At 41.4% G+C, this 21450-nt stretch overlaps 1 protein-coding gene and 1 non-coding gene across 10 annotated transcripts in view; one reads left to right on the forward strand and one right to left on the reverse strand.

The window, feature by feature from the left end:
- PSEN1 (presenilin 1) overlaps positions 1 to 21450 on the forward strand; it is an 80735-nt gene that overhangs the window by 20121 nt on the left and 39164 nt on the right. For 8 of the 9 annotated variants that reach the window (XM_031001701.3, XM_031001698.3, XM_031001702.3 and 5 more), the window contains 2 exons: positions 15526 to 15776; positions 18295 to 18436. In XM_031001701.3, coding sequence (XP_030857561.2) covers positions 15526 to 15776; positions 18295 to 18436 — 393 coding nt within the window. Of the gene's footprint in view, positions 1 to 14164; positions 14184 to 15525; positions 15777 to 18294; positions 18437 to 21450 lie in introns of those variants that run through there. The other variant, XM_031001703.3, reaches the window with a different exon arrangement.
- Positions 6501 to 6564, reverse strand: LOC115930644 (U7 small nuclear RNA). The gene has a single exon (XR_004067264.1). It is a non-coding gene; the product is annotated as a U7 small nuclear RNA (small nuclear RNA).

A 21450-nucleotide genomic window follows, 5' to 3' on the forward strand; every position in this document is an offset into this window, starting at 1 on the left:
GTGGGTGTGGTGGCATGTGCCTATAGTCCCAGGTACTTGGGAGGCTGAGGTGGGAGGATGACTTGAGCCTGTGAAGTGGAGGTTGCAGTGAGCAGTGATCATGCCACTGCACTCCAGCCTGGGCAACACAGCCAGACTTGGTCTCAAAAAATAATAATAATAAAATAAATAATATAAATAAAAATAAGAATATTTTGAAAGAAATGAGCTATCAAGCCACAAATGCAAAAGGCTTCAAGTTCCTTTTAGAAATACATACTAAAATATTTATGAAGGAAATGATATATCTAAGATTTGCCTCAAAATAATACTGGAGTGGCAAAGTGAGCGGGGGAGTACATGAAACAAGATTAGCATGAGTTCATAATTATTAAAGTTAAATAAATTGCACATGGGCTTCATTGTACATTTCTGACAGTATTTGTTTGAATTTTTTCCATAATAAAAAGTTTTGTTTTTTTTTTTTTTTTTGAGATGGAGTCTCGCTCTGTCACCCAGGCTGGAGTGCAGTGGCATGATCTCAGCTCACTGCAAGCTCCGCCTCCCAGGTTCACGCCATTCTCCTGCCTCAGCCTCCAGAGTAGCTGCGACTACAGGCGTCCGCCACCACGCCCAGCTAATTTTTTGTATTTTTAGTAGAGATGGGGTTTCACCGTGTTAGCCAGGATGATCTCGATCTTCTGACCTTGTGATCCACCTGCCTCGGACTCCCAAAGTGCTGGGATTACAGGCATGAGCCACCACGCCTGGCCTTTTTTTTAAAATGGCCTTACATGTAATACCATGCATGCTTAAGTCATCATTCTCATATTTAGCTACCAAGATTTTTCCTTTCGGAAATCCCTCAGTATTCTAGTACCACTTTCCTCTCATTTGACACTTTTCAAAGCACCTACACACTCCCTTGAGAAAGATACTTTTTTTTTTTTTTTTGCGAGGGAGTTTCACTCTTTTGTTGCCCAGGCTGGAGTGCAGTGGCACGATCTTGGCTCACTGCAACCTCTGCCTCCTGGGTTCAAGCGATTCTCCTGCCTCAGCCTCCTGAGTAGCTGGGATCACAGGCACGCACCACCACACCCAGCTAATTTTTTTGTATATATATATATATATATATATTTTTTTTTTTTTAGTACAGATGGGGTTTCACCGTGTTGGCCAGGCTGGGCTCAAACTTCTGACCTCAGATGATCTGCCTGCCTCGATCTCCCAAAGTGCTGGGATTACAGGCGTGAGTCACCATGCCAGCCCAAGAAAGATACATTTTTAAAAACAGCTTTATTGTGGTATAATTGACGTAAAATGTACATACTTAAAGTATACAGTGTGATAAGTTTTGATATATATGTATACTCTTGAAACCACCACCACAGTTAAAATAATGAATATGTCCATTACCTCCAGAAGTTTTGTTGTAATCTCTCCTTCTCCTCCCTGATTCCTCCCCATCCCCAGGCAACCATGTTTTGTCACCGCGCGCAGCCATTTACTATTATGATACTATTTTATATAAATAGTATCATACAGGCCGGGCACGGTGGCTCATGCCTGTAATCCCAGCACTTTGGGAGGTCGAGGTGGGCGATGACTTGAGGCCACCTGGCCAACATGAAACCCCTTCTCTATTAAAAATGCAAAAATTAGCCAGGGGTGGTGGCGTGCACCTGAATCTCAGCTCCTCAGGAGACTGAGACATGAGGATTGCTTGAACCCAGGAGGCAGAGGTTGCAGTGAGCTGAGATTGTGCCACTGCACTCCAGCCTGGGCAACAGAGTGAGTCTCTGTCTAAAAAAAAAAAAAAAAAATACAGACTCTTGTCTGGCTTCTTTCTTTCAGCATAATTATTTTGAAATTCGTCAATGTTATGTGGTTCCTTTTTATTGCTGAGTTGTATACCACAGTTTTTGATCTATTTACTTGTTGGTAGATATTTGGATTTTCAGTTCTGAAGCATTACAGATAGTGGCTGTTACGGATATTCATGTACAGATCTTTGTATGGGCATATGCTTTAATTTATCTTGGGCAAATACCTAGGAGTAGAATATGATCCAATATGGTAGGTGTATATTTAACTTTTTTTTCTATCTATCTATCTATCTATCTATCTATCTATCTATCTATCTATCTATCTATCTATTTTTGAGACGGAGTTTTGCTTTTGTCGCCGAGGCTGGAGTGCAGTGGCGTGATCTTGGCTCACTGCAACCTCTGCCTCCTGGGTTCAAGTGATTCTCCTGTCCCAGCCTCCCCAGTAGCTGGGATTACAGGCGCCTGCCACCACACCCAGCTAATTTTTGTATTTTTAGTAGAGGCTAGGTTTCTCCATGTTGGCCAGGCTGGTCTTGAACTCCTGATCTCAAGTGATCTGCCTCGGCCTCCCAAAGTGTTGGGATTACAGGCGTGAGCCACCACACCTGGCCAGTTTTTATTTATATTTTTTATAGAAGATGGAGTCTTTCTATGTTTCACAGGCTGATCTTGAACTCCAGGCCTCAAGTGATCCTCCCGCCTTGGCTTCCCGAAGTGCTGGGATTATAGGCATGAGCCTCTATGCCCAGCCTTATATTTAACTTTTTAAGGTACTACCAAAGAACTTTCCAAACTGGTTGTATAATTTTACATTTCTACCAGCAGTATGAGTTCCAGTTCCTCCACATCCTGTCAGTACTTGATACTGTCAGTCTTTTAAATTTTTTAGCTCTTATAAAAAGGTATATAGTTATATCTCATTTTGGTTTTAATTTACATTTCTCTATTGAGTAATGATGTTGAGTTTCTTTTCATGTGCTTGTCATCCTGATATCTTTGGTGACTTGTCTGTTCAAATCTCTTGCCCATTTAAAAATTGCTTTCTTAATGGATTTTAAGAATTATTTACATAGTCTGGATACACGTCCTCTGTAATATATATAATTTGCAAGTGTTTTCTTCCAGACTGTGGCTTTTCTTTTTATTAACAGTGCTTTTTGAAGGGCAGTTTTGTTTTTTTTTTTAAAGAGACAGGGTCTTGCGCTGTCACCCAGGCTGGAGTATAGTGGTGTGATTATACTCACTGCAGCCTCAAACTCCTGAGCTCAAAGAATTCTTCTGCCTCATTCTTCCAAACAGCTAGGACTACAGATGTGTGCCACTGCACCCAGTTAATTCCGTTTGTATTTCATTGATTGTGTTTTTGGTGTCACGTCTTAAGAAACTTTGGCCTACCTCAAGTTCTCAGGAGTTTTTTCCTACGTTTTCTTCTGGAAGCTTTATAGTTTCATGTTTTACATTAGGTCTGTGATCCTTTTGAAGTTGATTGTTATACGTGGTCCAAGGTATGGATCCAAGTTCATTTTTCTGCATATGGATATTCAATTGTTTCAGCACTGTTTTTAAAAAAAGACTATTTTCTCCACTGAAGTGCCTTTGTACCTTTGCAAAAATCAGTTGTCCATATATGTGTCAATCTGTTCCATCAGTCATGGGTCAAAGTCTGTTCTCGTGGGGAGGCTTTTGAATTTGAAAAACTGAAACTCTATACTCATTGAACAACTCCCCATTTTCCATTTCTCTCAGCCCGTGGCAATATGCTTTTTGTTTCTATAACATTGACTACTTGAGTTTTTTTCTCTTTTTTTGATGACAAGATCTCACTCTGTCGCCCAGGCTAGAGTGCAGTGGCATGATCTTGGCTCATGGCAGCCTTCACCTCCTGGGCTCAAGCGGTCTTCCCACCTCAGCCTCCTGAGTAACTGGAACTACAGGTGCACTCCATTATGCCTCGCTAATTTTTTAATTTTTTTGTAGAGACGAGTTCTCGCCATATTGGCCAGGCTGATCTCAAACTCCTGGGCTCAAGTAATCCTCCCACTTTGGCCTCCCAAAATACTGAGATTATGGGTATGAGCCATCATGCCCAGCTGGCTAGATATTTCATGTAAGTGGAATCATACATTATTTCTCTTTTAGTGACTTGCTTATTTTGCTTAGCATAATGTCCTCAAGGTTCATCTATATTGTAGCATGTGACAATATTTCCTTTTTAAGGGCTGAATAATATTCTGTGTTATGTATATACCACATATCTGTGAGTAGACATTTGGGTTACTGCCACTTCTTGGCTATACTGAAAAATGCTATAGTGAAAGTGGCTATGCACATATCTGTTTGAGGTCTTGTTTGTAATTCAGTTCTTTTTTATATATACTCATTGGTATTTATATAAATGGGATTGCTGGGTCATATGGTAGTTTTATTTTTAATTTTTTGAGGAACCTCCATATTCTTTTCCATGGTGGCTGCACCATTTTACATTCCCACCGACAATGCATAATGGTTCCAATTTCTTCACAACTTTACCACCGCTTGTTACTTTCTGTTTTTTCGTAGTGGCTGTCCTAACGGGTGTAGTGTTTTTTTGCATTTTTCTAATGATTAGTGATGTTGAGCATCTTTTCTTTTTTCCCCCCATATTACACAGATGTAGAGCATCTTTTCACGTGCTTGTTGGCTATTTGTATATCTTCTTTGAAGAAATATCTGTTCAAGTCCTTTGACCATCTAAAAAAATCTGATGATTTGTTTTTTTCCAATTGTTTAATTGTAGGACTTTTTTTTTTTTTTTTTTTTTTTTTTTTGAGACGAGTCTCGCTCTGTCGCCCATCCTGGAGTGCAGTGGCGCGATCTTGACTCACTGCAAGCTCCACCTCCCGGGTTCACGCTATTGTAGGACTTTTTAATGTATTCTGGATATTAATCTCTTACCAGATACATGATTTGCTTTTTTTTTTTTTTTTTTTTTTTGATACAAGGTTTTACTCTGTCACCCAGGCTGGAGTAAAGTGATGCAATCTGGGCTCACTGCAACTTCCGCCTCCCAGGCTCAAGCAGTCCTTCCACCTCAGCCTCTTGAGTAGCTGGAACTATAGGCACTCGCCACCATACCCAGCTAATTTTTGTATTTTTTATAGAGACAGAGTTTCACCTTGTTGCCCAGGCTGGCCTTGAACTCCCAGGCTCAAGCAATCCACCTGCCTTAGCCTCCCAAACTGCTGGGGTTGTAGATGTGAGCTACCACACCCAGCCTGATTTGCAGATATTTTCTCCAGTTCTGTAGGTTGCCTTTTCACTCTGATGACTGCTTCCTGTAGTGTGTAGAAACTTGGTGTAGGCCCATTTGTCTATTTTTGTTTTTGTTCTTTAATTTCTCTTAGCAATATTTTGTAAGTTTCATTGTACAGGATATTTGGGGATCTGTAAGACTACCCTCAGGTTCAGTAATTTGCTAGAAAGACTCAACTCAGAAAATGTTTTATACTCAAATTATAGTTTAGTACATTGAAATGATACGGATTAAATTTAGCAACAGAAAAAGACACATAGGGCAGGGTCCAGGAGACACCCCAGGCACAAGCTGTCAATAGTCCTCTCCCAGTGGAGTTGTGCACACAGTGCTTAATTTTTCCAGCAACAGTGTATGACAACACACGTGGAATATTGGCAACCAGGGAAGCTGGCTGAGCCTTGGTGTCCGGGTCACACATGGCTGACCTCAGTTCTCTGGCCCCTTCAGAGGCCAAGCTGATACTGTGTGACACAAGGCCCTCACCATAATCACATTATTAGCAGAAACTTGTTGGCATGACCCAGTGCCTCATGTAAACAAGGAAAATTGTTTTTCTTTTTAATTAATTTAATTTATTATTATTTATTTTTATTTCTATTTTTTAGATGGAGTCTCACTCTGTCACCCAGGCTGGAGTGCAGTGGTGTGATCTGAGCTCACAGCAAACTTTGCCTCCCAGGTTCAAGTGATTCTCATGTCTCAGTCTCCCCAGTAGCTGGAATTAAGGCATACACCACCACACCTGGCTAATTTTTGTATTTTTAGTAGAGATGGGGTTTCACCGTGTTGGCCAGGCTGGTCTTAAACTCCTGGCCTCAAGTGGTCCACCCACCTCAGCCTCCCAAAGTGCTAGAATTATAGGCGTGAGCCACTGCACCCAGCCAGGAAGTCTTAACAAGACAGATATTCTAAGGGTTTAGAGGTTGTCTTCCAGGAGCTGGGCAGGGAAAAAAATCCTTTTTTGGGCTGTGCAGAGTTTGGATAACCTTGATGTGCTGAGTTACTCCCTTTACTGTATAGCAGGCCTTGTACATCTTTTCATCCTTCAGGTTTCAGGTCATGTTGTGGTACTTCCTCAGACAGGTATTTTCTGGCCATATTATTTAAAAGTAGTCCCATACCAGGTGTTCTTTATCACATCACCTTGTTTATTCCTTTTTTTTTTTTAACTGCTCCTTGCAGAGCTGAGCTAGCCCATAGGCAGTGCACTGAGAGCAGCCTGTTTATTCCTTTTATAGTACTATCTCACTGTGTAATTATCCTGTTTATTATCTGTCTCCCTCTGCTTGAAAGCAGTTCATGAGAGCCAGGAACTTTATCTCTTTGCTCCATGTTGTATCCCTGGCACTGCACCTAGCACAGTGTCTGGCACATAGCTGGCATTTACCTTTTTTAAGGGGGACAGTTCCCAGTGAAAACTAGAAAACTTGCTAGACAAATTTTAAAAGAGCTGTAACACCTATTTTAAAAATTAATTAATAATTAGAAATTAAGGCCGGGCGCAGTGGCTCACGCCTGTAATCCCAGCACTTTGGGAGGCCAAGGCGGGAGGATCACCTGAGGTCAGGAGTTTGAGACCAGCCTGGCTAACATGGCGAAACCCCGTTTCCACTAAAAAAAAGAAAAAAGAAAAAAAACCCAAACCAGTTGTGGTGATAAGTGCCTGTAATCCCAGCTATTCGGGAGACTGAGGCAGGAGAATCACTTGAACCTGGGAGGCCAAGGTTGCAGTGAGCCAAGATTGCGCCACTGCACTCCAGCCTGGGCAACAGGAGCAAAACTCCATCTCAAAAAAAAAAAAAAAGTTAAATAGAAAAAGGACATAAATGAAAAAGCACTCAACCATCCTGATAATAAGAGAAATAGATATTAAAATTATGCCAAGATTCCATATTTCTCCCATCAGATTGGTAAAAATCTAAGCACTTGCTAACATAAGGTGTTAGCAACAGTGTGGTAAAGTAGGCAATCTCTTGCATTGCTGATTCTCTAAATTGGTGCAATCCATAGGGAGGGCAATTTGGCATGCTCTCGTTCTCTCTCTCGCTCGCTCGCGCGCTCTCTCTCTCTCTCTCTCCATGAGAAGGAGAGAGAGAGAGAGAGAGAGCGCGCGAGCAAGCGATTGAGTGAGAGAGAGAGAGAGCACGTATCTGCAGTCTCAGCTGCTCAGGAGGCTGAGGTGGGAGGATTGCTTGAGCCTAGGAGGTCAACGCTGTGGTAAGCTGTTGACTATGCCACTGCACTGCAGCCTAGTGACAGAGAATCTGTCTCAAAGATAAGAAGAATGAGGATATTCTTTATGTACTGATGTGTAGAAAAATCTCTAAGATACATAGTTAAGTGGAGAAAACAAAATGCTGCATGGTGCATTTACTGTACTACCATTTGTGTGAAAAGGGGGAGTAAGAGTATGTGTTTGTATTTGCTTGCATATGTAGAAAGAAACTTTGAAAGGATTCACCGAATAACAGTAGTAAGCAGGGGGATTAGGAAACTAGGTATATATTAAGAGGGAGATTTTGTACTCTATACCTTTTAATACTTTCTTTGAAACCACGTGAATATTTTACCTATGTATTTATTTATTTTTAATTTTTGCTTTGCCTGCTTTTAAACAAATAAACTGTACTTTTTTTGAAGAGCTCTATTTTTATTTCCTTTCGATTATCATCTGTAGATTCTTAGGTCACATTTTACTTTAACAGCACATTTAGACAGAATACAGTCTTTAAATGGAAGCCGACAATTTATTTCCCTGGAAAATTTTTGAAGTACAGTAACATTTGATTGATTGAACTTTATTTAGTAAGAATTCTTAGCAAAATTCCCTCCCAGGCACACCTACATGGTGCTTCATTTTCAGTGAACTACAAATCTCTGAAACCCAAAACTCCAGTCTAAAAGTACAAGATGGCTGGACTCGATGGCTCATGCCTGTAATCCCAGCACTTCGGGAGGCCAAGGCAGGAGGATTGCTTGAGCCCAAAAGTTCAAGACCAGCTTGGGCAACATGGTGAAACTTTGTCTCTACAAAAAATTAGCCGAGCTTCACAAACAATCTTATAGGAGTCATTCATTAATTAACTCAACAAATATTTATAGAGTACAGGAGACACTAGAGATCCAGCAAAGTTCAATAACATGTGCTGTCCTTAGAGAAAACTTATATTCTAAGGAGATAAAGATGAATAATCAAGTGACAAACAGGAGCTACATCAAATAATCACAAGTACTCTTCAGAGAATTAAAACCAGATCAACGTAGAGAAAGGCTTCCTTATATTCGATAGTCAGGAAATTCTCTCTCTACCAGGAGGGAACTGAGTGACAAGGAACAGTCAGGTGGGAGAAGGGCATTCCAGATGAACCAGCCCTGTGCAGGGAACTAGAAGGCCAGTTTAAGAAAAGGAATGGAGAGAGGAGGAACAGTTTGTGGTCAGAGCAAGGACCAAACCATTTTAGACTTCATGAGCCTAAGAAGTTTTGATTTTGTTATGAGCATGACAAGAAGCCATGTAATCGAGTTTTAAACAAAGGAATGACATGATCTCGTTTTGTTTAAAAAAAAAAAAATCATCCTGGCTGTAGTGTGGAGAATGGACTAGGGGAGCATAAAAGCAGAAAGACCAAATTAGAAGCCTATTAACAGTAATCCAAATGATAGATAATAGTGGTTTGAACCACAAAGATTGTGGACATAGAAAGAAGCAGATAGATCCAGGAGATGTTTTGGAGGTATTCTGGCAGAATTTGCTGGCTGACTAGACAGAGGTACTAAGGAAAAGAATCAAGAATAATTCCTAGATTTGGGACTTCCTAGAAACTGGGAGAATGGTGCTGCTGTTTATTGAGATAAATGGAGAAGACAGAGGAGAAGCTTAGAATAGAGTTCTAGGAGAGGTAAGAGATGGAGATCAACATTTGGGAAACAGAATTTTCTAATTCCATAGTGCTGACGATTTTCTATTGATAGACTAAAAATGTCTGGAATTTTATATGCAGTTTCATCTGGACAATACCCTAAGAGGAGATCAGTTATACCTTGGCACCTGCTAATAGCCATAGGAATGTGTATATGTAGAATAAATGGTAAAACTACTGAAGGCTTAATATGTGCCAGACACCGTGAGATACATCTTTGAAGTACTATCCCAGTAGAATTTACAACAACCCTATCAGGAGATACTTTTTTTATCACCATTTTACAGATGAAGACACTGAAGTTCAAAGAGGTTAAATAACTCGCCCCAAATCACACTATATAGAAGAGAAATCTAAATCCTGGTAGTCTGACCCCAGAACTTGGGCTAATTACCACTATATAATACAGTGTCACTGGGGTAAACCCAAGATATGATAACATAAGTTAGAGACTTTTAAATTCCAAATTTCACACACTATGATTTCACCCATAAAATGTAGTGATTTAGCCATAGTCTTCTGATTAGTTGGAGTACCCTATACAATACTTTAGGAACTTGCTTCTTTTATTTTCATATATATATATGTTCATTCATAAATTAAATCTGGACAGCCAGTGAATCTGCCATTTTTGTCTCTAACCAACACTTCTGTCACCAAATTGTACTTTTTTTTGTTTTTTTTTGAGACGGAGTCTCATTCTGTCACCCAGGTTGGAGTACAGTGGCACGATCTTGGCTCACTGCAACCTCTGCTTCCCGGGTTCAAACAATTCGCCTGCCTTAGCCTCCCAAGTAGCTGAGATTACAGGTGCCCGCCACCACACTGGCTAATTTTTGTATTTTTAATAGAGACAGGGTTTCACCATGTTGGCCAGGCTGGTCTTGAACTCCTGACCTCGGGTGATCCGCCCGCCTCAGCCTCCCAGAGTGCTGGGATTACAGGCATGAGCCACCATGCCTGGCCCAAACTGTGCTTTTTTTAAATAAAGAAATTAAAACAGTATTTTTTTCCTTAAAGATGGTGTCTCACTACATTCCCTGGCTCAAACGATTCTGGCTCAAACGAATTCCTAGGCTCAAACGATTCTCCTGCGTTAGGCTCCTGAGTACCTGGGACTATAGGTGTGTGCCACTATTCCTGAAAACATAATCAGTTTTGAAGGTAGTGTCTGGGCTGGGCGCAGTGGCTCACGCCTTCAATCCCAGCACTTTGGGAGGCCGAGGCGGGCAGATCACCTGAGGTCAGGAGTTCGAGACCAGCCTGACCAACATGGATAAGACTCCATCTCTACTAAAAATACAAAAAATTAGCCGGGCACGGTGGCGCATGCCTGTAATCCCAGCTACTCAGGAGGCTGAGGCAGGAGAATTGCTTGAACCTAGGAAGCAGAGGTTGTGGTGAGCCGAGATCGCACCATTGCACTCCAGCCTGGGCAACAAGAGTGAAACTCCGTCTTAAAAAAAAAAAAAAAAAAGGAGTGTCTGGCCGGGCGCGGTGGCTCACGCCTGTAATCCCAGCATTTTGTGAGGCTGAGGTGGGCGGATCATGAGGTCAGGAGTTCGAGACCAGCCTGGCCAACATGGTGAAACCCTGTCTCTACTAAAAATACAAACATTAAGCCGGCGCAGTGGTGGATGCCGATAATCCCAGCTACTCGGGAGGCTGACGCAGGAGAATTGCTTGAACCTGAGAGGCAGAGGTTTCAGTGAGCCAAGATTGTGCCACTACTAGGCGACAGAATGAGACTCTGTCTCCAAAATAATAATAATAATAAAATAAAAATAAAAGTAGTATCCAGCGTACTACAAAGAGGAAGAGTTTGTGAATGTGTATGTTACTGTTAAGTTAAACAGTGTTCTAGTATCCATCTCATTATCAGCCTTGGGCAGGGCAGGGTTGAGTTGGCTAATGTTCATTATAAACCAGATCATCCGGTTGGGGACTGTGAATGAGCATATGATTGCCCCTTTCATGCTAGACTTAGCTAATTAAACTGTTCATATGACCTAAAAGGATGGCTGTGGTGCCATAGAAAGAAAACAAGTTTTGAGGCAAGAGACTTTAGTTTGATTCCTACCTCTGCTGTTTTCTGGTTGTGAGATTTTTGGATCAGTTGCTTTTGTGTTCATTTACCAAAACTTCTCAAGACAAAAAGAATAAATGAGATAATGTGACAGTGCCTTGTAAATACCAAATACTATATAGAGATAGCTATTATTACTTGTATGTTTATTGTGAACATTAATCAGCCAATCAAGTTGTTCAGACTTGTACTGCTGAACATCAATTGCAGATATAACATTTTTGGCAGATGACTTAGTCACCTCATTCTGTGGAAGAATAGAAGATAGACAGCTCCTTGCTGTCTATCACAGTATGTTCTGGTCCCTTTGGCCTCACCTTCCATATAATCATTTCCATTCTACTGGGCTTTAGCCACTCTGGTGACTTGAGTTCAGCAAAAATAATCTTTCTTGATGGGTGGTGTATATATTTCTACCTTTTATGATTTAGAATAGTTTCCTTTCCATTTCTCATAGGGTTTGGGTCTTCATAACTGTTTGAAGAGAAATCCTGACCTCCAGACTGAAGGAGAGCACACCATGCCTTTATAACGCCAGCCTCGGTCTTTTTTTGTTCCCCTCTGTCTTAGTTCCTTCTGTATTGCTATAACAGAATACAGCAGACTGGGTGATTTATTTATTTATTTATTTTGTTGTTGTTTGTTTTCTTCTTTTTTGTATCTTTTTAAATTCTTTTTGTTGTTGTTGTTGTTTTTGAGACTGGGTGATTTGTTTATTCAGCTCATGGTTCTTGAGGCTGGAAAGCCCAAGAGTATATGGTACCAGCACCTGAGGAGGATTATGCCATGGTGGATAGGCAGAACGGCAAGAGAGAGCTTGCTATTGTAACAAAGTCACTCCCATGATAACTAACCTACTCCTGTGATAACGACATTGCAGGTTCAGTATCCCTGATTTGAAAGTCTGAAATTCAAAGTGCTCCCAAATCTGAAGCTTTCTGAGTACCAATGTGATGCTCAAAGGAAATGCTTATTGGAGCGTTTTAGATTTTGGATTTTTAGATTTGGTATGTTCAACCTGTAAGTATAATGGAAATATTCCAAAATGCAAAATCTGAAACACTTCTGGTCCCAAACATTTCAGATAAAGGATACTGAACCTTTAATCCATTCATGAAGGCAGAGTACTCATGACCCAGTCACCTCCTAAAGGCCTCACCTCTTGATACTACCACAATGGCAACCAGGTTTCTAGTACATGAATTTTTAGGGGGATCATTCAAACTATAGCACCCTCCTTTATCCCTTACCCTATTCCATTAGTTTTAATCCCCACTTTGTCTCTTCCTCTAATCTTCAGTCTACACTGTGACATGATAGGTATGCTCAAGTCTCTAACAGCTCTAAAATAACATTTTATGTTTTTTTTTTTGTCTTCATTTCTGGTGGGGTTGGATAAGAAAAGTTTTTCAAGTTAAATCACTCTCTATTGCAAGCCCCTTCCACCTTTTTTTTTTTTTTTTTTGCTTCGAAGAATGATTGCCTTTACCTTCTCAGTTCTCAGTTATTTTCCAGCACATTATGATTTTATGACCTTGATACAGAAGGGCTGGGCTCCTGGCTAAATTCCACCCTTAAACCTGGAACTGCAACCCTAAGTGAAAACAGCTGACCCCATTTTTTTTCCCACGCAAATGTTGCCTCTTTGGCCTGCCATGCCCCTATCCTGTGCCCATAAAAATATTTCAGCTGGGCTGGGTGCGGTGGCTCACTCCTATAATCCCAGCACTTTGGGAGACCGAGGCAGGTGGATCACCTGGGGTCAGGAGTTCAAGACCAGCCTGGCCAACATGGCAAAACCGTATCTCTACTAAAAATACAAAAATTAGTTGGGCATGGTGGTGGGCACCATAATCCCAGCTACTTGGGAGGATGAGGCAGGAGAATTGCTTGAACCCGGGCGGCGGAGGTTACAGTGAGCCCAGATTGTGCCAGTGCACTCCAGCCTGGGCAACAGAGTGAGACTCCGTCTCAAAAAAAAAAAAACAAAAAAGATTTCAGCAGCTGGCAGAACAATATAAGCAGCTGACGTCAGGGATATAAATGGCTGTGTGTTGGAAATACAAGCAGCTGATTGTCGGAAATACAAGCCACTGAGTGTTGGTGATACAAGTGGCTGAGCAGCGAGCAGAGAAGCAGGTGAGCATTGGAGACTATGGATGGGACGTGGCTAACTTCAGATGCTGCAGCTTTGGAGAATAGGCCCAGCCGGAGATGGCCTGGCTTCAGGGAAAGATCACCTTCTTCCCATACCATCCCTTTTTCAACTCCCCATCCTGCTGAGAACCACTTCCATCGTGCAATACAATCTTCTGCATATACTACCCTTCAGTCTGTTCATGTGATCCGATTATTCCTGGACACTGGAAGAGAACCTGGATGCCAAGAGGAGAGGGCAGGGGCTGCCACCCTGACCCTCCACTGAGCTGGCTGGCACCTGGCCATCCCCGAATGGCCGAGTTGAAGGAGCATTGATTGTAACACACTTGGATGCTGCTGCAGGGCCGCATAGAGTCTGCGCCTGCCAGAGAGGAGCAACTGGCTGGTTCCCGCATTCGTTTGCTCTGGTTCCCACACTCACTCACTCGCTTGCACACTCCCTCTTGCAAGGGGTTTGAGTGTGTGGTGGCCGAGTAAACGAGCCACGCTCCGAGCCATGAGGGGGTCAAGGGAATTATCCCGTCTCATCTCAATCCGACTTCCCTCTTCACTGTTTTACTTTTGTAAAACCCTTGATGAACTTCCCATTGTCAATTCAGGGTCTTTTTAGCTCTCATCCTGCCAGACTGTTGATAACAGCTCTGATTTGTGCTCCACTTTTGGCTTCTGTGTCATATTGATTCCTGAGTTTTCTTCCTTCTCCTCTATTCTCTTAATCTCGTTTTCTGGTTTTCTCCCATCACCTGCTGGTTAAGCTTAGGGGTTATTTACACTTCTCTCCTTGGTCATCTTTTTACTGTATTTTTCCCTCCACAGCTATTTCATCCATTTCTGAGGCCTGAGATTTCATCCATTTCTGAGGCTGTAGAGACCAGTGACTTCCTCTGACTCTTCTGAGCTTGAAATTCCTATTGGTAACTGCCATTGGACTTAACTGCCTGGTTATATCTCTAACTAAAGTACTTCTCTCTTCCAGCCTGTTTATCTTATTGTGTTCCATTGTGTTCCTTATCTCTACCAATGCTAGTTCCTTATGCTAGAAATCTCATTCATTGCCACTCAATCAAGTTTGCTAAAAATGAAACATCTGATTGTGTCACTTGTTCAACCTTACCAATTTTTTTTTTTTTGGGCCTTGCTTTGTCACCCAGGCTGGAATGTAGTGGCACGATCTCTGCTCACTGCAGCCTCCACCTCCCAGGTTCAGGTGATTCTCCTGCCTTAGCCTCATGAGTAGCTTGGATTACAGGCATGTGCCACCATGCCTGACTAATTTTTATATTTTTAGTAGAGATGGGGTTTCACCATGTTGGCCAGGCTGGTCTCAAACTCCTGACCTCAAGTGATCCGCCCACCTTGGCCTCCCAAAGTGCTGGGATTTCAGGCGCCTGGCCTGTTACTTGATTATATGCTAAACAAGGGGTGGATTATTCATGAGTTTTCTGGGAAAGAGGTGGGCAATTCCCAGAACTGAGGATCCCTCCCCTTTTTAGACCATACAAGGTAACTTCCGAACGTTGCCATGGCATCTGTAAACTGTCATGGTGTTGGCGGGGAGTGTCTTTTAGCATGCTAATGTATTATAATTAGCGTATAGTGAGCAGTGAGGATAACCAGAGGTCACTCTCCTCACCATCTTGGTTTTGGTGGGTTTTGGCCAGCTTCTTTATTGCAACCCGTTTTATCAGCAAGATCTTTATGAGCTGTATCTTGTGCTGACTTCCTATCTCATCCCATAACTAAGAGTACCTAACCTCCTGCAAATGCAGCCCCGTAGGTCTTGGCCTTATTTTACCCAGCCCCTATTCAAGATAGAGTTGCTCTGGTCCAAACGCCTCTGACACAAGGATTTTAAAGTCTTATTAATTAAGGTAAGATAGTTCCTTGCATAAGTGGTCTGAAATCACAGAAAGCTGAATTTGAAAAAGGTGCTTGGAGCTGCAGCCAGTAAACAAGTTTTCATGCAGGTGTCAGTATTTAAGGTCATCTCAAAGGATAAGTACGATTGTGTATGTTGGGATGAACAGAGAGAATGGAGCAAGCCAAGACCCAGGTAAAAGAGAGGACCTGAATGCCTTCAGTGAACAATGATAGATAATCTAGACTTTTAAACTGCATACTTCCTGTACATTGTTTTTTCTTGCTTCAGGTTTTTAGAACTCATAGTGACAGGTCTGTTGTTAATCCCAGGTCTAACCATTACCTTGATTCTGCTGAGAATCTGATTTACTGAAAGTGTTTTTCTTGTGCTTATAGAATGACAATAGAGAACGGCAGGAGCACAACGACAGACGGAGCCTTGGCCACCCTGAGCCATTATCTAATGGACGACCCCAGGGTAACTCGCGGCAGGTGGTGGAGCAAGATGAGGAAGAAGATGAGGAGCTGACATTGAAATATGGCGCCAAGCATGTGATCATGCTCTTTGTCCCTGTGACTCTCTGCATGGTGGTGGTCGTGGCTACCATTAAGTCAGTCAGCTTTTATACCCGGAAGGATGGGCAGCTGTACGTATGAGTTTTGTTTTATTATTCTCAAAGCCAGTGTGGCTTTTCTTTACAGCATGTCATCATCACCTTGAAGGCCTCTGCATTGAAGGGGCATGACTTAGCTGGAGCGCCCATCCTCTGTGATGGTCAGGAGCAGTTGAGAGAGCGAGGGGTTATTACTTCATGTTTTAAGTGGAGAAAAGGAACACTGCAGAAGTATGTTTCCTGTATGGTATTACTGGATAGGGCTGAAGTTATGCTGAATTGAACACATAAATTCTTTTCCACCTCAGGGCCATTGGGCGCCCATTGCTCTTCTGCCTAGAATATTCTTTCCTTTTCTAACTTCGGTGGATTAAATTCCTGTCATCCCCCTCCTCTTGGTGTTATATATAAAGTTTCGGTGCCGCAAAAGAAATAGCACTCGAATATAAAATTTTCCTTTTAATTCTCAGCAAGGCAAGTTACTTCTATATAGAAGTGTGCACCCTTACAGATGGAACAATGGCAAGCGCACATTTGGACAAGGGAGGGGAAAGGGTTCTTATCCCTGACACACGTGGTCCCTGCTGCTGTGTTCTTCCCCTGTTGACTAGGGTTAGACTGCACAGGCTAAACTAATTCCAATTGGCTAATTTAAAGAGAATGATGGGGTGAGTGCTTTGGCAGGAGTCAGGGAAGAGCAGGTAGCAGGTAACTGAAATGAGGGTGGAGCAGGTAATCGAAAAACATTGCTTTACGAGGAAGTTAAGTTTAAAAGTAGAAGGCAAAGAATTGAACATACTGATGTATTAATTCTTTGAAATTTAGAACTCACATCTAACATTGGCTTAAATGTTAAATCCTCAAAGATAACATTCCTGTTTCTCCTAACACAATTAAGTCCTTGGTACCTTTTCTCATAGCAACTTGTCCTTTCTCACTTGTCACAATTTGCAAATATATATTTATTTACATTGTTTATTTAATGCCTGATTTCCTTCTTTATTGCAAGGTCTGTGAGGGTACTGAGTCTCCAGGGTGAGGTGTATAATAAATGGCCAAACGAATCGTTAATTGAAAGGATGAACAACTAATTCAAGCCAGCACTCTCTAGACTCTTGGGGGGCTGTCATGTGGGTTCCCTGGTGCTGCTGATGTCAGCCCTTGGCCTCCAAGAAAAATGCTTGATTCAAATGTCATCTAGTTCCGTCTCTAGGACTCTCATGGGGTCCAAAGAAGAGTTTTAATTGAGTTTTAGAATTTGAAGTTGTGAAGTGTCTGAAAAACTACATGGTGTTCTGAAAGCCAACCTTTTAGCCTTTTGGGAGAGCATCTAAGACAGCAGATGAAGGGCAGGGGTTAGAACTAGAGGGATTGAAGAATATTATCTGTATAGGTTAGGGTTAGGTTTGGCAACGTATTATAGAACAAACATTGGCAAGCTACAGCCACAGGCCAGATCTGTCTGCTACCTTTCCACAAAGGTGTAATAACAAAGTTATTCACAAATTTGTGAATAAACTTTCATTGGAAAGTGACCATGCTCCTTGGTTTATACATTGTCTGTGGCTGCTTTCACGCTACAGTAGCACAGTTGAGTGTTTGCCCTGGAGACCATATGACCCATAGAGCTTAAAATATTCAGTCTGGCTTTTTACAGAGATGTTTCTGACTTTGTTAATAGAAAATCAAAACAACTGGTTTAAATAATGCACATACTTTCTCTCTCATAGAGTAGTGCAGAGGTAGGCAGCCCAGATTAGTACAGTGGCTTCACATTCATCAAGGACTCAATCTCCTTCTTTCTTCTTTAGCTTCTAACCTCTAGCTTACTTCAGGGTCCAGGCTGGAGCCCTAGCCTTCATTCTGACAGTAGGAAGGAGTAGGGGAGAAAAGAACATAGGACATGTCAGCAGAATTCTCTCCTTTCTTAGAAGTTCCATACACAACACATCTCCCTAGAAGTCATTGCCCTTACTTGTTCTCATAGCCATCCTAAATATAAGGGAGTCAGAAGTAAAGTCTTTTTGGCTGGGAATATTGGCACCTGGAATAAAAATGTTTTTCTGTGAATGAGAAACAAGGGGAAGATAGATATGTGACATTATCTTAAGACAACTCCAGTTGCAATTACTCTGCAGATGAGAGGCACTAATTATAAGCCATATTACCTTTCTTCTGACAACCACTTGTCAGCCCACGTGGTTTCTGTGGCAGAATCTGGTTCTATAACAAGTTCCTAATAAGCTGTAGCCAAAAAAATTTGATGAGGTATTATAATTATTTCAATATAAAGCACCCACTAGATGGAGCCAGTGTCTGCTTCACATGTAAGTCCTTCTTTCCATATGTTAGACATTTTCTTTGAAGCAATTTTAGAGTGTAGCTGTTTTTCTCAGGTTAAAAATTCTTAGCTGGATTGGTGAGTTGGGGAAAAGTGACTTATAAGATACGAATTGAATTGAGAAAAAGAAAATTCTGTGTTGGAGGTGGTAATGTGGTTGGTGATCTCCATTAACACTGACCTAGGGCTTTTGTGTTTGTTTTATTGTAGAATCTATACCCCATTCACAGAAGATACCGAGACTGTGGGCCAGAGAGCCCTGCACTCAATTCTGAATGCTGCCATCATGATCAGTGTCATTGTTGTCATGACTATCCTCCTGGTGGTTCTGTATAAATACAGGTGCTATAAGGTGAGCATGAGACACAGATCTTTGCTTTCCACCCTGTTCTTCTTATGGTTAGGTATTCTTGTCACAGTAACTTAACTGATCTAGGAAAGAAAAAATGTTTTGTCTTCTAGAGATAAGTTAATTTTTAGTTTTCTTCCTCCTCACTGTGGAACATTCAAAAAATACAAAAAGGAAGCCAGGTGCATGTGTAATGCCAGGCTCAGAGGCTGAGGCAGGAGGATCGCTTGGGCCCAGGAGTTCACAAGCAGCTTGGGCAATGTAGCAAGACCCTGCCTCTATTAAAGAAAACAAAAAACAAATATTGGAAGTATTTTATACGCATGGAATCTATATGTCATGAAAAAATTAGTGTAAAATATATATATTATGATTAGTTATCAAGATTTAGTGATAATTTATGTTATTTTGGATTTCAATGCCTTTTTAGGCCATTGTCTCAAAAAATAAAAGCAGAAAACAAAAAAAGTTGTAACTGAAAAATAAACATTTTCATATAATAGCACAATCTAAGTGGGTTTTTGTTTGTTTGTTTGTTTGTTGAAGCAGGGCCTTGCCCTGTCACCCAGGCTGGAGTGAAGTGCAGTGGCACGATTTTGGCTCACTGCAGACTCAACCCACCAGTTTCAAGCGATTCTCCTGCCTCTGCCTCCCAAATAGCTGGGATTACAGGCGTGTGCCACCACACTCGGCTAATTTTTGTATTTTTAGTAGAGACGGGGTTTCACCATGTTGACCATACTGGTCTCGAACTCCTGGCCTCAAGTGATCTGCCCACCTTGGTCTCCCAAAGTGCTGGGATTACAGGCATGAGCCACTGCGCCCAGCCCTAAGTGGTTTTAATATTTTGATTGACAGTATACTGAAGAAATATACTCTAAGACCTTTATGAATCTCCTCATTCACAAATAACACTGTAGGATATAATGGTCCCTATAAAATACGGTATAACTAAAATCAGATTTTTATATTGGAGTACAGAACAATAAAGCCATCTTCAGATGCTGGTATTAAACTCACTGGTGACTGGTCACACCTTGCCTAAACTGGTAGCCACCATGCACCCTCTCACCATCTCCACTGTACTACTTCCTTCCTTGGGAAGTCGGGCGCTGGGAGGTTGTACAGGAAAGACACAGACCCACCCTTCTCAGCCTCTCCTCCCCTAGCTCGCTCTTTTGCCAAAGTGATCTACTGCTGAGTTTCAGCCAACTAGCACGTTTCAGACTCATACCTTAGAAAAAATTACACATTATCACAAGTCATGCACCTTTTAAGGTCATTTTCAAATAATAGAAATTATAAATGTTCGGCCAGGCATGGTGGCTCATGCCTGTAATCCCAGCACTTTGGGAGGCCAAGGCAGGAGGATTGCTTGAGGTCAGGAGTTTTTTTTGTTTTTTTGTCTCGCTCTTGTCCCGCAGGCTGGAGTGCGATCTTGGCTCACTGCAAGCTGTGCCTCCTGGGTTCAAGCGATTCTTCTGCCTCATCCCCCCGAGTAGCTGGGATTACAGGTGCCTGCCACCACGCCCGGCTAATTTTTGTATTTTTAGTAGAGACTGGGTTTTACCGTGTTGGCCAGGCTGGTCTAGAACTCCTGACCTCAGGTGATCCACCCACCTCGGCCTCGCAAGGGCTGGGATTACAGGCGTGAGCCACCATACCTGGCCGAGGTCAGGGGTTTGAGACCAGCCTGAGCAACATAGTAAGACCTATCTCTTCCAAAAAAAAAAAAAATTAACTTTCCAAATGTAGGAGTCTACTCTGTTTCCTTCTAGTATTTATTTCTGTATACTTTTCTAACATGGTTAAAATGTATAATCAATATGTGTCCTTTTACTTTGGTGTGAACATTTTTTCTATTATAAATTCTTAGAAAATATTTCTATGGCTATGAGATATTTGATTGAAGTGCCTTGTAATTTACTTCTCAAATGTCCCTGGTGTTGGACATTTGTTTCTAGTGTTTCACTATTTTAAAAAACAGTAATATCTGTCTTTATGCTTAGAGCTTTTTCAGTTTTTCAAGTTATTTCCTTAGGGTAAAATCCTAGAAGTAGAATTTCTGGGGCAAATTATCTACATATTTATAACTGTCTTGGTATTCAAAATCTCGTTTTCAAAAAGCTTATATCAATTTGTACTTAACACCAGTAGTGAATGAGAGTATCTGTCGTACCCCACCAGTGCTGAATTTCTTTTTAAAACTGTGCTGGTTTTTATAGGTAAAGAAAATGTCTTAATTTGCATTTAGTTGGTTACTAGTAATATCACATACCTTTTCAATGCTTGTGAACTTTAAGCTTATACAGAGTTTAACCTTGCATGTTGAACATTTGAGTGAGTGGAAGTGTTAAGTGATGGCCATCTGTATAATCTGTTAGTAATGTATGGAGACCATTAAAGATGACAGGTATGTGTGATGATGACAGGTTGTTACCAACACTCAGAAGGCCAAAAAGCAAGTGATATAAACCCATGCTGGGAAGCATTCACCTCCCCCACTTTAAAAATGCTAGTTTCTTAATTCCTTTTCTTTATCCCTTTTTTTGTCTGCACGTGTTTACTTGCCTTTAGTTTCCCTGCTTTAGTAGACTGACCTTGTGACTTTTACCAGGATCCCATTATACTTTTGTTCTTCTGTTTATTTCTCAGATTTTATTGGAGGGTGGAATTCTACTTTTTCTTTCTTATAATCTAGAATTTACATCCAGATTTCCTGCCTTTCCCTTACAAAATACCTGTGTAGTTGGATAGGTGGAGCTCTGGACTCAGAGTTCTTTCTCCTAGTAATCTTAGGAAATTATTTAATTTTTCTGTTTTCATATTTTCACACATGAAAGAGAAAACACCATCTCTAAACTACCTCTTCTTTTCTCTGCTTTTAAGCATGTAAAGGTTTTCCCAATCTTGGGCAGTGACATGTACATGACAGTATAGCTTTACATCTGCCTTGTTTTAATTAAACACTAGCTCTTTGAGGTAACCCCTACTATTATCCCAGTTTTATGGATGAG

The sequence above is a fragment of the Gorilla gorilla genome, chromosome 15, assembly GCF_029281585.2.
Source record: "Gorilla gorilla gorilla isolate KB3781 chromosome 15, NHGRI_mGorGor1-v2.1_pri, whole genome shotgun sequence".
Taxonomy (NCBI): Eukaryota; Metazoa; Chordata; class Mammalia; order Primates; family Hominidae; genus Gorilla; species Gorilla gorilla.